General features: G+C 48.1%; 1 protein-coding gene across 4 annotated transcripts in view; it reads left to right on the top strand.

Moving 5' to 3' along the window:
• The window catches only part of DCLK1 (doublecortin like kinase 1), a 560,745-nt gene that overhangs the window by 44,704 nt on the left and 500,217 nt on the right, over nt 1–15,824 (top strand). For all 4 annotated transcript variants that reach the window (XM_063951824.1, XM_063951822.1, XM_063951823.1 and 1 more), the window contains one exon: nt 3,879–4,264. In XM_063951824.1, the coding sequence (XP_063807894.1) occupies nt 3,889–4,264 (376 nt within the window). In that variant the 5' untranslated portion in view covers nt 3,879–3,888. The remainder of the gene's footprint in view (nt 1–3,878; nt 4,265–15,824) is intronic.

The raw sequence follows: 15,824 nt of genomic DNA, 5'->3' as shown, positions 1-15,824 counted from the left end.
AGGGAGGGTGATGGAGAAGAGGATGGGGCCAGGATGTGAGGGAAGCAGTAGTCTGATGGAGCTGGGGTATGAGGGAGGGAGGGTGATGGAGGAGAGGATGGTGCCAGGATGTGAGGCAAGTAGGAGTGTGATGAAGCTGGGGTATGAGGGAGGGTGATGGAGAAGAGGATGGGGCCAGGATGTGAGGGAAGCAGTAGTCTGATGGAGCTGGGGTGTGAGGGAGGGTGATAGAGGAGAGGATGGGGCCAAGATGGGAGGGAAGGCGGAGTCTGATCGAGCTGGGGTGTGAGGGAGGGATGGTGATGGAGGAGAGGATGAGGCCAGGATGAGAGGGAAGGAGGAGTCTGATAGAGCTGGGGTGTGAGGGAGGGAGGGGGATGGAGGAGAGGATGGGGCCAGGATATGAGAGAAAGAGGAGTCTGATGGAGCTGGGGTGTGAGGGAGGGTAATGGAGGAGAGGATGGGGCCAGGATGAGTATGATGGAGCTGGGGTATGAGCGAGGGAGGGTGATGGAGGAGAGGATAGGGCCAGGATGTGAGGGAAGGAGGAGTCTGATGGAGCTGGGGTGTGAAGGAGGGAGGGTGATGGAGGAGAGGATGGTGCCAGGATGTGAGGGAAGGAGGAGTCTGATGGATGGGGTGTGAGGGAGAGAGAGTGTCTTCCGATTGCTGGGACTTCTTTGAATATCACAAATTTTTCCATGATGGTACCTAGATCTGTGTGGTTCAGTATGTTTATGTCCTAAACATATATAATTGATTATGGAGGATATTTATCAGACTTTGAAAATGTGGAGATGTTGCCCATAGCAAAAATCAGATTCCAGTTATCATTCGATAGAATGTACTAGAAAAATGGTGTGTAGTATGGTATGCCGACGAGCGGGCTCCCGGTGGCCAGCATACCGGCGCCGGAATCCCGACCGCTGGCATACCGACAGCTGGGTGAGCACAAATTAGCCCCTTGCGGGCTTGCTGCGCTCGCCACTCTGCGGGCTCGGTTGCGCGCTATGCGGGCACGGTGGCGTGCTATGCGCGCCAAGCTATCTATTCTCATTCCAGGGGGGTCGTGGACCTCCCAAGAGGGAGAAAAGGTGTCAGTATGCCGGGTGTCAGGATTCCGGCACCGGTATACTGTGCGCCGGGATCCCAAAAGCTGGCAACCTAATACCACCTGCTAAATGATAGATGGAATCTTATTGGTTGCCATGGAGAACAACTCCATTTGTTCTCTTTAGAAGGTTTGCTAAATCTCCCCCTATGTGTTCAGTGTTTTTTTTAGTGTCTGTGGCTGTTTATCACCAATTGGTTTATGATCACTTGTATGCAAGGAATAGTACATGTGTTGTAGATCTATAAACCCAATAAAAAAATCTGGCCATAATGAAAATTGGAAGGTTTGTGACTGGGCTAAATTGGCATTTCTTTCTTCAAATATACAGATGTGTCCTCATGGATGGAGATAAAGTGCATGGAGAAAAAAGTACCAGCCAATCAGCTCCTAACTGCCATGTTACAGGCTGTCTTTGAAAAACGACAGGAGCTGACTGGCTGGTATTTTATCTCCGTCAAGGACTTAGCAAATAGGCCCCTTAGTTCTAAATAAATACAAAGTCACAGATGAAGCACAATGGAAGTTGGCGTGAGAAAAATCCACAGGTGCTGTATCGTAGCACTTTTTATAGATTCAGACTCATTCGCACACAGATGTACAAGTGCCACATATCAAAGTAATCAGTGCAGCCTCGTGAAGTGATTCTGTCTCATCATATTGCGACCAAGTTGCAGAGGACCTGGCACGAAGAGAAGGGCTGTTTGGCGCGACTGCTGCAATAGTGTATGAGGTCACCTCTGTAGCTATTGATCTGATTATTTTAGATATAAATAAGTTACACTCATAGGCGTATCTATAATGGGTGCAGTGTGTGCGGTGCACACGGGCTCTTCCTGGGAGGCCCACAAAGCACACCCTGCACCCATGATCAAATACTTACTGTACCTCTCTGGAGGTCCTCGACGGTGCTGCTGCTGCAACAGCAGAAATCACTCGGAAAATGACACTGCAACCATATCCCGGTGATTTGCACATGTGCAGTAGAGGGGAAGTAGTTTATGTGACCGACAGTCAGGAGACCAACGGTCACATAACCTCCCCCTGCATCCCTCACACTGAAAATACAGACAGTCGGCATGCCAACTATAAGTGACTATTCCCACTCATGGGTGTCCACGACACCCATAGGGGTAAATTTACTAAGAGGGGAGTTCTAATTAAGATGGGATGTTGCCCATAGCAACCAATCAGATTCCAGGTATTATCTTCTAGAAGGTGCTAGATAAATGAGAAGTAGAATCTGATTGGTTGCTCTGGGCAACATCCCATCTTAAATAGATCTCCCATCTTAGTAAATTTACCCCATAGAGTTGGACTAGAACCTTTGGCGAGCCCGCAAGGGGCTTTGTTGCACTCGCCCCTACCGCCAGCATTCTGCGGCCTGGATCCCGGCGTCGGGATGCTGACCGCCAGAATCCCGGCCGCCGGTAATGCGGCCCCAACCCCAAAAGAGATGTCTCTTGGAACATGGCGGGTACCATGTTTCCGGAGGCATGCGCATGTGCTATTGAGATTAATCACTGGGGACATGGCGGGCACCATGTTCTGGAGACCTGCACATGCTCCATAGAGATTAGTCACCATGAACATGGCGGGCAACATGTTTCCGGAGAACTGCGCATGTGCTATAGAGATTAGTCACTGGGAACATGCCGGGCACCATGTTTCCAGAGAACTGCCAATGCGCCATGGAGATTAGTTACCATGAACATGGCGGGCACCATGTTTCCGGAGAACTGCGCATGCACTATAGAGATTAGTTACTGGGAACATGCCGGGCACCATGTTTCCAGAGACCTGCACATACTACTGCGCTGCAGAGAGGGGAGGGCTCACACAAAGGGTGGAATTCAATTGTTTGAAAAGTCAGTTGGGTGTCTGTTTTTTTCCTATCTAAAGGTGGGTACACACTGGAAAGATATATCTGCAGAACAATTGATCTGCAGATATATCTATGGACGGATCGGGCAGTGTGCTGTGCATACACACTGCCCGAACCGTCGGGGACTGACGTCATGAACTGGGCGGGCGTGTACACCCGCCCGCCCAGTTCAGCTGTCGATCACCGCCGCCTGCCGCAGCATGTATACGGGCGGTCGGCCGCCCGCCGTACACACACAGCGACGCGCCAATATATCGTTAGCTATATTGGCCGTCGGCTGTGCTACGGGGCCGTCGCGATACGTCTGTGAACGACGGAGTTCACAGACGTATCGGCCGTACACACTGGCCGACGGACCCACGATATATCGGCCGTTCAAGAGAACGGCCGATATATCGGCCAGTGTGTACGGGCCTTAATAGACAGGAAATAACAGATGCCTAACCGACTTTTCAAACAATTGAATTCCACCCAAAGTGTGCACACGGGCCCCCTCCTCTCTTACACCGCCCCTTCTTACACATTATGTGTAGCTATGTTTTTCTGATTTACATTTCAATAGCATTTCAGCAGTTGTTTCTCTTCCCATAACACACTGCAGATCATTGTAAAAGGAAATGTCTATTGCAGTTTCATTATTTTAATTTTTTAATGAGAAACTGATTCACTAATGATTCACTACCAGATATATATGAATATAGCAAGGCAGTGTTATTAGTCATGTGCTGCTACTGAAATAGTAACAGCGGTAATGTGAGGTTAGTGCAGCCCACGATAAGTCATTTAGAACAATTATGTGACAATCATTTGCATTTATAAGTGGAGAATGAGGAGTTTGTTTCTAATCCTTCATTGAAAAACATTCTCTGTTTTCTGTTACAGATTCTCTACAATGTCCTTGGGGAGAGACATGGAACTAGAACATTTTGATGAGCGAGATAAAGCGCAGAGGTACAGCAGAGGGTCCCGAGCCAATGGGCTACCAAGCCCGACCCATAGTGCCCACTGCAGTTTTTACCGGACCCGTACTCTGCAAGCCCTGAGCTCAGAGAAGAAAGCTAAGAAAGTCCGATTCTACCGCAATGGCGACCGATATTTCAAAGGAATTGTCTACGCCATTTCCGCTGACCGTTTCCGATCTTTTGAGGCTCTCCTGGCTGATCTGACCAGAACTCTTTCCGATAATGTGAATCTACCCCAGGGAGTGAGAACTATCTACACAGCGGATGGAAACAAGAAGATCATCTCCCTGGATCAGCTAGTTGAAGGTCAGTACTATTTCTTACTATGCTTAACAGGGAAATCACACACATAGTAACAGGTAATACATCTGCAAAAATGAATGAGAAACAAACTTTTTGTAGATCGCTGATTTCAGGACTGCTCTGCGCTAACTGACCTGCAGTTCCTTCCAGCACACGCTGCTGCTGAGCATGTTCTATGATATTTTCTAGTACAACCCTTACTCAGGGGCAGATGTATTAACCTGGAGAAGGCATAAGGAAGTGATAAACCAGTGATATGTGCAAGGTGATAAAGGCACCAGCCAATCAGCTCCAATATGTAAATTAACAGTTAGGAGCTGATTGGCTGGTGTGTTTATCACCTTGCACATATCACTGGTTTATCACTTCCTTATGCCTTCTCCAGGTTAATACATCTGCCCCTCAGTGTGTAGAACTGCAGAGGCAATATGAAACTCTGGGGAGGAAATCTGGGCATTTACTACCGCTTAGGGGTCTATTCATGAAGCAGTGAAAAGAGTGAAGAAGTGAGCCTGAGGAGAAGTTGCCCATGGAAACCAATCAGCTGCTCCGTACAAATGTATAGTATGCAAATTATAAATGTTACTTCAATGCTGACTGGTTGCCATGGCCAACTTCTCCACTGGCTCACTTCACCACACTTTTCACTGCTTCATGAATAGACCCCTTAGTGAGCACAGATATAGGAAGTGTGCTTTTTCATACCTGTATCTCAGTGTTTGCCTTTACTTTTCATTATTGCCATCCTGTAAATAAAATTAGGTGCTCTCGAACTCATTTTGAAGCATAAATGTTCAACATATTGCATAATATGCACTGTATAATATACATGATGTACATAGTATAGCTATAAGGACTACTTATGCAAGTGTGACAGCAGCCGTGCAGCATACCATCAGATGACCCAGCTGTTTGTTAGACACCGGGGGGTTTATCTGGATGCCCCTTTGTGCAATCCAACCATTTACCATCTGGCTCTGGTGGGGGGGCTTCTCAGTCACAGGCTGCCGATATAGTAACTGCTGAATAATAATTTCTTCTGCCACAGAGCTTTCCTGCTGTTTTCTGTGATTTACCCATTTGATGTTCATTTATTTTCTTTTCTTTTTTCTTTTCTCTTTTAATATTATGTGAGTACATGTAGCCTTATAATAACACTATTGTCTGCTTTATTCTCTCTCCATATATGCATTTGGATGTTCTGAACATTTGAGAAAAAACACCGTCGGCGGGATGTGCTGGAGTCCAAGATCGCTGGAAGTGCGGGATGCCGGCTGAGCTTGGACATTTTTTTAAAAGGGCAAACGCTTACAAGGCAAAACCATGCCTTGTAAGTAATTGCCCTTTAAAAAAAGTCAGAGATTGTCCGGTATCCTGCACCTCTGGCGATCCTGGACTCCATTACATTCTGCCACATAAGAGAGAAGTGCTTCCTGTCTTTTAAACAGGTTTTTTTGTTTGTGGTTTATACCTAGAGATGAGCGGGTTCGGTTTTACTCGGATTTACCCGAATCTCCTTATTGGCTATCGAACGTCACATGTTTTGGTTAACCAATAAGAAAAATCCAGAAAATAAGAAATGGCGATAATTCTGCCATAAAGAACCGAGTAAATCCGAACCCGCTCATCTCTAGTTTATACACACCTTACATTTGCACATTTCCTTTGGGGTTTAAGGTTACCCTTGTGTATTCACCGTAGACTATCTTTTGGTTGTTCTCGGAGGGTGTATTGTTAAATTTTTTATAATATATATATATATATATATATATATATATATATATATATATACTAGGTGCTTCATCGCGCCCTACGGGCGCTCTTCACACCGTCGCAAGGGGCTACGCCCCCTTAACCCTTGCATGCCTTTCTCTGGTTCAATATTTGTATTATATGGAGTATTACCTGCATTCCTTTGTTAGTGGTTAAATATTGCACAATGAAAGGGCGTGCGTTGGTGAAGGAGGCGCAGCCCCTTGCGACGGCGTGAACAGCACCTGCAGGGCATGATGTACAGAATGTAGCGGGTGCGGGGGGGGACTGCGGATGGGGGAGGGTGTCTGTAGATGCTGCGGGTGGAGGAGGGGGCGGATGCGTGGGGGGGCCCGGATGGGGAAGGGTCGGGAGGTGCTATGGATGGGGGAGGGGCAGAGGAGTGGGGGCTGCAGATGGGGGAGGGGTCCAGAGGCACTGAAGGTGGGGGAGGGGCAGGGGTGCCATGGGTGGGAGGGGGCAGGTGCGGGTATGTTGCGGATGGGTGAAGGGTTCCAGAGGTGCTGTGGGATGGGAAGGGGCGGGGGTGGGGTAGGGGGTCCGGAGGCACCATGGGTGGGGGAGGAGCAGGTACAGGTGGTGCGGCAGATGGGGAAGGGGGTCTCGAAGCGCTGCAGGTGGTGGAAGGGCAGGTGTAGGGGTGCCGTGGGTGGGGGAGGAGTGGGGGGGGGACCACGGATTTAGGAGGGTGTCTGCAGACGCTGTGGGTGGAGGGGGGGCAGGTGTGGGGGGAGACATATATGTGGGGTGGATGGTGAAGGGGGCCTGGAGGTGCTGTGGGTGGTGGAGGGGCGGGGGAGTGGGAGCAGTGGGTGGTGTAGGGGGTCTGGAGGCACTGCGTATGGGGGAGGGGTGGGGTGCCGCATGTGGTGGAGGGGAAGGTGCGGAGGTGTGGTGCATTGGGGAGGGGTCTGGAAGCGCTGCGGGGTCTGTACCTGCCAAAAAGGTAGTTGGAGGGTATGCAGTAACAGGGCCAGGACAGGGGTGACAGGGCCAGGACAGGGGTGACAGGGTCAGAACAGGGGTGACGGGGCCAGTACAGGGGTGATGGGGCCAGGACAGGGGCAACGGGGCCAGGACAGAAATGACAGGGACAGGATAGGGGTGACATGGCCAGGGTAGGGGCAGCAGGACCAGGACAGGGGTGACAGGGCCATTATAGGGTTGACAGGGCAAGCACAGGGGTGACAGGGCCAGGATAGGGGTAACAGGGCCAGCATAAGGGTGACAGGGCCAGGATAAGGGTGAAATGGCCAGGATAAGGGTGAAATGGCCAGGATACGGGTGAAAGGGCCAGGATAAGGGTGACAGGGCAAGGCCAGGGGTGACAGGGCAAGGCCAGGGGTGACAGGGACATGACAGAACACAGGGCACAGGAGAGATTGGTATTAGGGACAGAACAGTGGTGACAGACAGATGTGTCTTACCGGAGTCACTGCTGCTGGCTGCTGCTGTTCCACTCCAACCTGTTGGGATCTGCTGCTGGTGGAGAGTTGGCATGGCTGACTCTCTCAGGCTGGAGTCCTGCTTCCTCTGCCCGTCCGCATCCCTCCCCCCTCCTCAGTCACACACCGCAGACCTCACACAGCTGCCAGGCACTGTGGTAAGGGGAGACTGGGAGTGACTGGTTAGTCCCCGGGAGATGCTGCGGCTGGAGGGAGGAGGAGGTCATATAGCATGCACGCGGCGCGGACCTCGCGGCTGCCAGGCACTGTGGTAAGGGGAGACTGGGAGTGACTGGTTAGCCCCCAGGAGACGCTGCGGCTGGAGGGGGTCATAGCGTGCACGCGGCGCGGGCCTCGCGGCTGCCGGGCGCTGTTGAAGGGGGGAGACTGGGAGTGACTGGTTAGCTCCCAGGAGACGCTGCGGCTGGAGGGAGGAGGGGGTCGGAGCCTGCAATCAGCGCGGACTTCTGCAGCGCTACCCGCCGGCTAAAGTGTGTGAAGGAGCTGGGCGCACCTCACTGCGGGTGGCAGCGCTGCAGCTAGCGGTGGGGTTGCCGGGGCTGGAGATAACAGAGGCACTATGGAACCTGCACAGCGGCAGGTGCCCCACAAAACTGCAGCTAAGAAGCGTGGAGTGTGCCAGAAAGTGACGCTCCTCCGCGCCAGAGAGCCCCTGCTGAGTTTGCTGATGTGGGGGGTCAAGCACACAGTGAGCTGGTGCCCGTCTGTCTGTACGGCATACCCCCTCACATAACCCCATACCTCCCCACTGTCCCGATTTTCGCGGGACAGTCCCATTTTTTTGGGTCTGTCCCGCTGTCCCACCCGTGGCCCGCAGTGTCCCGCGGTGAAGGGGGGTCAGTTGGGAAGCTCCTGAACTCGCTGTTGTGCTTAGCAGGTGGAGACAGGAGGAGAGGGGGCATCAGGGGGTACGGATTAAGCGGGGGTTCCGGCAGCAGAGCCGGATTAAGGGGGGAGGGCCAGGGGGTACGTACCGTGGGCCCCACAGTTTTAGGGGCCTCCCTGGCTGGAGTAGCTCTGTCCCAGCTCTTAAGCTCCCCGTCCTGCCAGTAACAGCAGCAGCATTGTGCTACAGACAGCGCACGCTGCTGTGTATTGGCAGGTCTGTGGTGTTGCAGGGAGGCAGCAGCCTCCCTGCTTTCTTCTTCCTGTGCGGGTGTGTAGGGGGGAGCGACCACCCCCTCTGGATTTACCCCTAGCTGAGGGGCCAAAATCCCATAAAAAAAAAATATATCCGGAATTTGCATAAGGGGGCGTGGTCACGCAGCCGCGATTAGGCCACGCCCCCAAACCCACAGCAGGCACAGCAATGAGATAGGGCCCCCCTGTCTCAAGTGCCCTGGGCCCCCCGGACTCATAATCCGCCCCTGGGGGCATGCCAGCAGCTCACAGAGCGCTGGGCATGCCCCCTCACTGACGAAAACGAGGGCCCTCCTGTGAAGCCACGCCCCTTTCGTTGGCCACGCCCCCTTTTAGCCGCATGTGTGTCCCTCCTGCCTGAAGAAAGCTGGTAGGTATGCACCCCTGCCTGTGCCATGCCCATACCATCTGCTTCTGCTCCTAGTCTCCTATAGATTTGCCCAGATCTGTGACTCATTTGACTAACTCCGCCCAGTGTTGTGACTCCGCCCAGCGTTAGCAAATGAGTCACAAAGTCACAGATCTGGGCTATTATATAGGAGATCTGTATATATATATATATATATATATATATATATATATATATATATATACCAGGTGTGTTGGAAAATCCAACAGAGGGCACTCACCAGTCCATACACATGTGTGTAACTGGCATGCTGTTTGGATGTCTTCACTGACTGTCTTGAGAAAGGCCCTAGGGGCCGAAACGTCGACACACTATTGGTGATTATGATGTATCAATAAACCTTTATACTCTTATGGACTGGTGAGTGCCCTCTGTTGGATTTTCCAACACACCTGGTATATGTGATACCCTGTTGGGGTTATCATGAGCAGCACCCCATGGTGATGATTTACTGGACGTGAGTGCGGACATTTCTATGGATATATATATATATATATATATATACATTATAATACATTATATAAAAGTGAAGGAGCTTTCTGTATTTCAGCTATTGTGTGGACTGGTATGTCTTCTTTTTTCTCACCTATAGTCTACTGCATTTTATAATAGGTCCAAAGACTTGGGTTCTATTCAGCATGTAATTTTTCACGTTGAGAATGTGGACATTTGTTTCCGCATTTTTAACGTAACCCCGCTATTCAGATTAAGATTACCGGAGATGATAACACAATTATTTTCTCTGTTAATACCCATCTCGCAGAGTATCACACTGTAGGGAGCAAGTCATTGCTCTCTACAGCGCTTTAACATTTTATTCTATTCAGCAAGTTCTCAATAAAAGATTACTTTATATAACGCCATCTCAGAATGGCCTTATATGAAGATCTGTAAATTTCATGAAAACTGCAGGGACAGAGGGAATTGTCCCATCAGCCCCTGCAGGATCTTGAAACTCCACCCCAGTCTCCTTCCCTGCAGTGCGAGGAGCTGCAAGTGTATGTCCAGCTCCAGCCTCCCGAAAGTGTCTAAATTTATTAAAATGTGTACATACTGTAGGCTTTATATTAGTCTGTATACATTTCTAGTTATGTGGTTTTATATATAAAATCATACTAGTGCCACCAGCCAATAGTAACCATTCAGCGTGTAGTGTTGCGCTGTAAAGAAGTGGGCTACAGTACCGTACAGTTCTGGGCTACTGACTTAAGCACTGTGCACGTTAGTAAATAGTGTATATTAATCTTTCACAGCTGAATGCAATTTCATCTGTCCGGATATTATTTTTTATTTAAATTATTACACAAATTAGTACTGTGAACTAAAGTGAATAATAAGGTTATGTTATATTTTGTTATCGGGGATTTGGCATCGTGTGTCTAAGGCAGGCAAAACCAAATCCTGATAGTTGCCGACACTGGAGAATAAGCACCGGCTTGGGGCTGCGCAGGCAGGGGTCAACCACAAATCAATGCATCCACAGCCCCCAGCATGTGAGGAGATGGACGCAGATCTTGCAGCAGATGCAGCGGTCTGCGTCCATCCCTGAATAACCCCTTAGATGTGTAAATAGGGATCAGGGTCTAATAATAGAATGATATGTCTGCATCATAGTAGTAACTGTGGCCATGATTCAGAGGTGGACACAATGCCGATGGGTGCGCAGTTTTTTGTTGTACTGCATCCGAGTCGCACTGTGCACACACAACGATTGATTAGTGATGGTGGATGCAGTAACAATTTATTAGCAAAAAAAAAAGGCCTCAGGAGCCAGCTGTAATAGCTACTGAGCCTTATTTGTGCCAGACATTCTGATGAACTATAGGATTGATGGTGCAACCGATGGCGCATCTCCATCTAAATCCCTGTGACTGCGTCATTGACATATTCTTGCAATTTGTGGAGGCAACGGGATTTGTCTCCACCTCTGAATGAGGCCCTATAAGAGAGTGATGGCAGTGTTCAAGGTTATGGTCCCACAGCTTACCACCAAATGATCTCATTTTGCCCAGCACCTATTTTGGAACCTGTCCTTGTCTGCCCTAGATGTTTTCTAGAGAATGTACTTTTCCAAGCTGTATCACATTGAAAGGTGGGCAGTGCCAGCATTCTCTGTAGTAGTGGTAGGGACAGATAAATCATACCTTCCAACCATCCTGATATCAGTGGAACAGACCACTTTTCAGGCACTGTCCCACCCGTAGGGCGCAGGTACTCTGTCATACACTGATTTGCATACACTGTGTCAGGAGGGGCTGGGTGTTGCCCAACAGCTCCCTGAGCTTGCCCCCAGTGTGACGAGAACAGGGGGCGTGATGTGCGTTACACTCCAAACTGTTACCCATGTGTGTTGAGAGGTATGGATAAATACTTTGGTTAGGGTGGATCAGTGATATGGAAAAGAAAAATGACAAAGACTTTGAGCAGATGTGTGCACAAATAATCTGTGAGTTGTGGACAGTGTTTCTCTGCTTTCCTACAAATCACTAGTTTAAGGTACTGATCGAGAGCTTTGTAAGGTCACGATTGTTTTTTCTCCACTTTTCATAAGTTATGGTTCATGACATATGGAAATCCAATATAACTTTAGTTCCCAACCTCCTTCATTTTTTGAGAAATTACTATTACAAGTTCTTCTCCAACTCACAAATGAAGACAGAAAAGTGGAAATTTACCAAGTCCCGATTCCATTCGAGTTTGCTTTTTTTTTTCTAAGTGTCATCTCGGGAATTTACTAAACACAAATCTCGGCAGTGTTGGGGCTATTCGTATTGAGATACACTGCCGACCACACAAATATGAATCAATAGACCATTAAAAACAAAAATGAATTACTGCGCTTAATGTACTGACCTTAATAATAATGAATATATATAATATATATTTGTGTTTGGCATCACTCAATCAATACACACGAAAATTGCTTATAATAATAGCAATTTTTACTGTGTTTCAGTTTAAAATAATACACTTTAAAAGATTTTCAAAACAAGTAATTTTTCAATTGACACATATGTAACATGTAGAGTACTAATTTCCGCTTTTTTTTTCTTTTTCAAAAAGTTCCAATCTCACACTGCTGATTTCAGCCGAGATTGATCTCGGCTGAAATCGTCAGAAATGCAAATGTTAGTAAATATACCCCAAAGACTTATATGGCATAAAAGGTCACAACTTTATTTCATTATTGATATGGTGGCGAAAAAAAGCACTTGCAACTATCAAAGAGACTTGCAAAAAGTCAAAGAGACTCACCCCCCTCCTTTGGTTCAGCTCTGGACCTCTCACAAGGGGATGCGGTCAAAATCCTGGCAGTCGGAATCCTGACAGTCAGAAGACCGACAGCGTGATCCCAAGGAGCAGTATTCCGAAGGATCCTGAAGGTAAGTACATGGGTTTGGGTTAGTGTTAAGCACTAGGGGGACGGTTATGGTTAGGTTGCGAAATGGGGATGGTTAGATTTAGGCTGCATGAGAGGGAGGTTAGGGTTAGGCTGCGGGAGGGGTGGGTTAGAGGTAGGATGAATATATGGGATTCTGGCCATCAGGATTGCCGCTGTCGTTTTCTGTCGGGATTTTGGACCCAGCCCCTCACAAGGGAGGCCGACTTACAGTAATATTGCTTCCAACTGTAACTTGCTCCAGCTATGGCTGCTGAGCGCCATGCTTGCCCACCTGCTGTGCCCTTTCTAAAAAGGAAAGGTCAGTAACAAGAGACAATAGCTTAAATACAGCAACATACATACAGTGGGAAAAGCTCAAAGCCATGAAGAGAGGCAATAATATTTATCACCCCCTTATGTAACCGCCCCCTGATCTCTCTCGGCTGTATACCCATTGGTTACTGCAATCTAGTGAGCTCTCCTACAGCAACCCTTAACTTATACTTAGTCATAATCTGTGATGTGCATCCATTGCACACAAAGCACATCTAAACAAATAGTGAGGTAATATACAGATAAATATTTGCACACTGTCCCCATACCCTTTAGAGATTGTGGGCGAGATGTACTAAAGTAGAAATGCGGTAAAACCCCTGTTTTCTGGGTTTTTATCGCATTTCCAAATGCACTTAAGCCCCATCGCCCCGGCTCTGATGCGGAGGGTATGGCCAGCTATAAGTGAATAACATGAACAATCACCTCACCTCACTTCACCTGTCTTAGGTTTTAAAGTTATGGCTGATCGGTGTATTATAAAATCATGGACAGGTATTTCTTGGCTTTGTGTGGCTACAATAAATTCAAGTTGACTGGTAAACTATTGCAGCTATCAATGTTTACAATATCAAATAATAATACTACTATTAAGAATCTGAATCGATTGTTAACTGATGCACAAATCATATTAAAAATTAGCATAGAAACTGTCATAGGCATGAAAGCCAGCATTGCACTAAATCAGAAAGCTGCAATGAAACTTCACAAAGCTCATCCTGTACTATGGAGCTGATTCTAAATAGCAGAATCTGCTACTGCTTGTGCTCGCCTGCTGTGGGCCACTCGGCACGGGGCAAGGCTGCCCAGCATGCAAAGGTCCGCCCAGGGTTGCGATTGCAGTCTAATTGTGATTGCATTGCCAAGCTGGATTTTGAGGGTGCACCCCGTACGTCATGCAGCCCTCCCGAAAACAGTCCAGACACGCCTCTATTGTCCGGACCAAGCCCCTGCAATGCCGCGTCGACCCCTCCCTTCCCCAATGGCCATCGTCGTTAATCTCAGTGTGATGGCATCCTGCAGGGATGCAACCGCATTGTGTGGGTTTATAAATGCGTTTGCGATTTTCACAAATTCGCGGGCCTTACTGAATAAGGCCATATGTGCTGTTCAACTAAGGGAGGAGAGCTGGGGAAACTAAACAGTTTAGGAATTTTGGGGGTCATTCCGAGTTGATCGCTCACTAGCAACTTTTTGCAGCGTTGCGATCAGGTTAAATCTCGGCAAAACTGCGTATGTGTATGCACCTGCAATGCACAGGCGCATCGTACGGGTATAAAGAGGATCGGTGCTGGGCAATGGATTTAATGAAGAATCCATTCGCACAGCTGATCGCAAGGTGATTGACAGAAAGAGGGCGTTGGTGGGTGTCAACTGACCGTTTTCTGGGTGTGTTTGGAAAAACGCAGGCGTGTCCAAGCGTTTGCAGGGCGGGTGTCTGACATCAATTCCGGGACCAAAAAGTCTGAAGTGATCGCAGCGGCTGAGTAAGTCCAGAGCTACTCAGAAACTGCAAAAAAAAAATATTTGTGCCGTCTGCTGCAAAAGCGTTCGCACACTTGCAAAGCTAAAATACACTCCCCCATAGGTGGCGACTATCTGATTGCAGCGCTGCAAAAAGTTGCTAGTGAGCGATCAACTCGGAATGACCCCGTTTGTCACCTGTAGATTGGAGTGAAAAGACCACACCCATAGTTCCAGCATTGAAGAAATGCAGAGATTAAAAACTATTCACATAATGGAGACTGTAAAACAATGAATCAGCGCTACACATGGGCCCTCATTCCAAGTTGATAGCTCGCTAGCTGCTTTTAGCAGCAGTGCAAACGCTAAGCCGCCGCCCTCTGGGAGTGTCTTAGCTTAGCAGAAGTGCGACCGAAAAGATAACAGAACTGCTCCAAAAAAGATTGTGCAGTTTCAGAGTAGCTCGAGACTTACTCCTAGCTAGCGATCACTTCAGTCTGTTTAGTTCCTGTTTTGACGTCACAAACACGCCCTGTGTTGGGCCAGCCACTCCCCCGTTTCCCCAGGCAAGCCTGCGTTTATATTTGTCACGCCTGCGTTTTTCAGCACACTCCTGGAAAACGGCCAGTTACCTCCCAGAAACGCCCCTTTCCTATCAATCACTCAGCGGTCAGCAGTGCGACTGAAAAGAAGATGGACAGGAAGAAGGCGGACCTGGGCATCTCCACAGCGTTTGCAGACGTTTTTAGGGAGTGGATTGGAGAACACAGGCTTGTCCAGAACAACGGAGGGTGGATGTCTGATGTCAGAGGCAGCTTCATCATCGCAGGGATCATCGCACAGGGTAAGTAGGTATAGGGCTGGCCAAGTTCTGCTTGAAATTTTTTTAGCTTAGCAGGGCTGCACAAGTGATCGCAGCCCTGCTAAGCTAAAATACACTCCCTCATAGGCGTGTAGTAGTTGATCGCAGCAGCAGCAAAAAGTTGCTGGCTGCGATCAACTCAGAATGACCACCATGGTTTTGCCCAACTGCTAACAAATTTGCTGCTGCGATCAACTCTGAATTACCCACATACAGTGTCCAATACAAAAGATTGAGGACATCTTTGCAGCTCTGACAGGAGGAAAATGCTTTACAGAAATAGATTTAAGACAAGGTTGAAGATACGTCTAAGAAAAACTTGATAATCTAAAGACAAAAGGTTTGTTTCAGTAAATTGTCTTATCTGTGGAATAGCTCCAGCAATGTGGCAAAGAGCCATGGATGAAATGTTACAGGGAACACCTGGTACTCTGTGTTACCTCTATGATATTATTATTGCAGGAAAAGATGATAGAGATCATTTAAACAATCTTTAAAGTGTGCTCACGAGATTACGTGAAATTTGGGCTGAGAGCCAATCAAGATAAATGTGAGTTTATTAAAGAACACATTTCTTACTGTGGACATGTTATTGCAAAAAAGGTCTGTACAACTCCAAAGACAAAACTGCAGATGTCTGTGGAACAGCTGAGATCTCATCTAGGCCTACTGAATTATTATCACATATTTTTACCTCACATATTAACGGTGTTACATACATTGAATGCGCGCTT

This window comes from Pseudophryne corroboree, chromosome 2 (genome assembly GCF_028390025.1).
Source record: "Pseudophryne corroboree isolate aPseCor3 chromosome 2, aPseCor3.hap2, whole genome shotgun sequence".
Classification (NCBI taxonomy): domain Eukaryota; kingdom Metazoa; phylum Chordata; class Amphibia; order Anura; family Myobatrachidae; genus Pseudophryne; species Pseudophryne corroboree.
The sequence above is the reverse complement of the archived record's forward strand: the minus strand, read 5'-3'. Positions and strand labels throughout refer to the sequence as shown.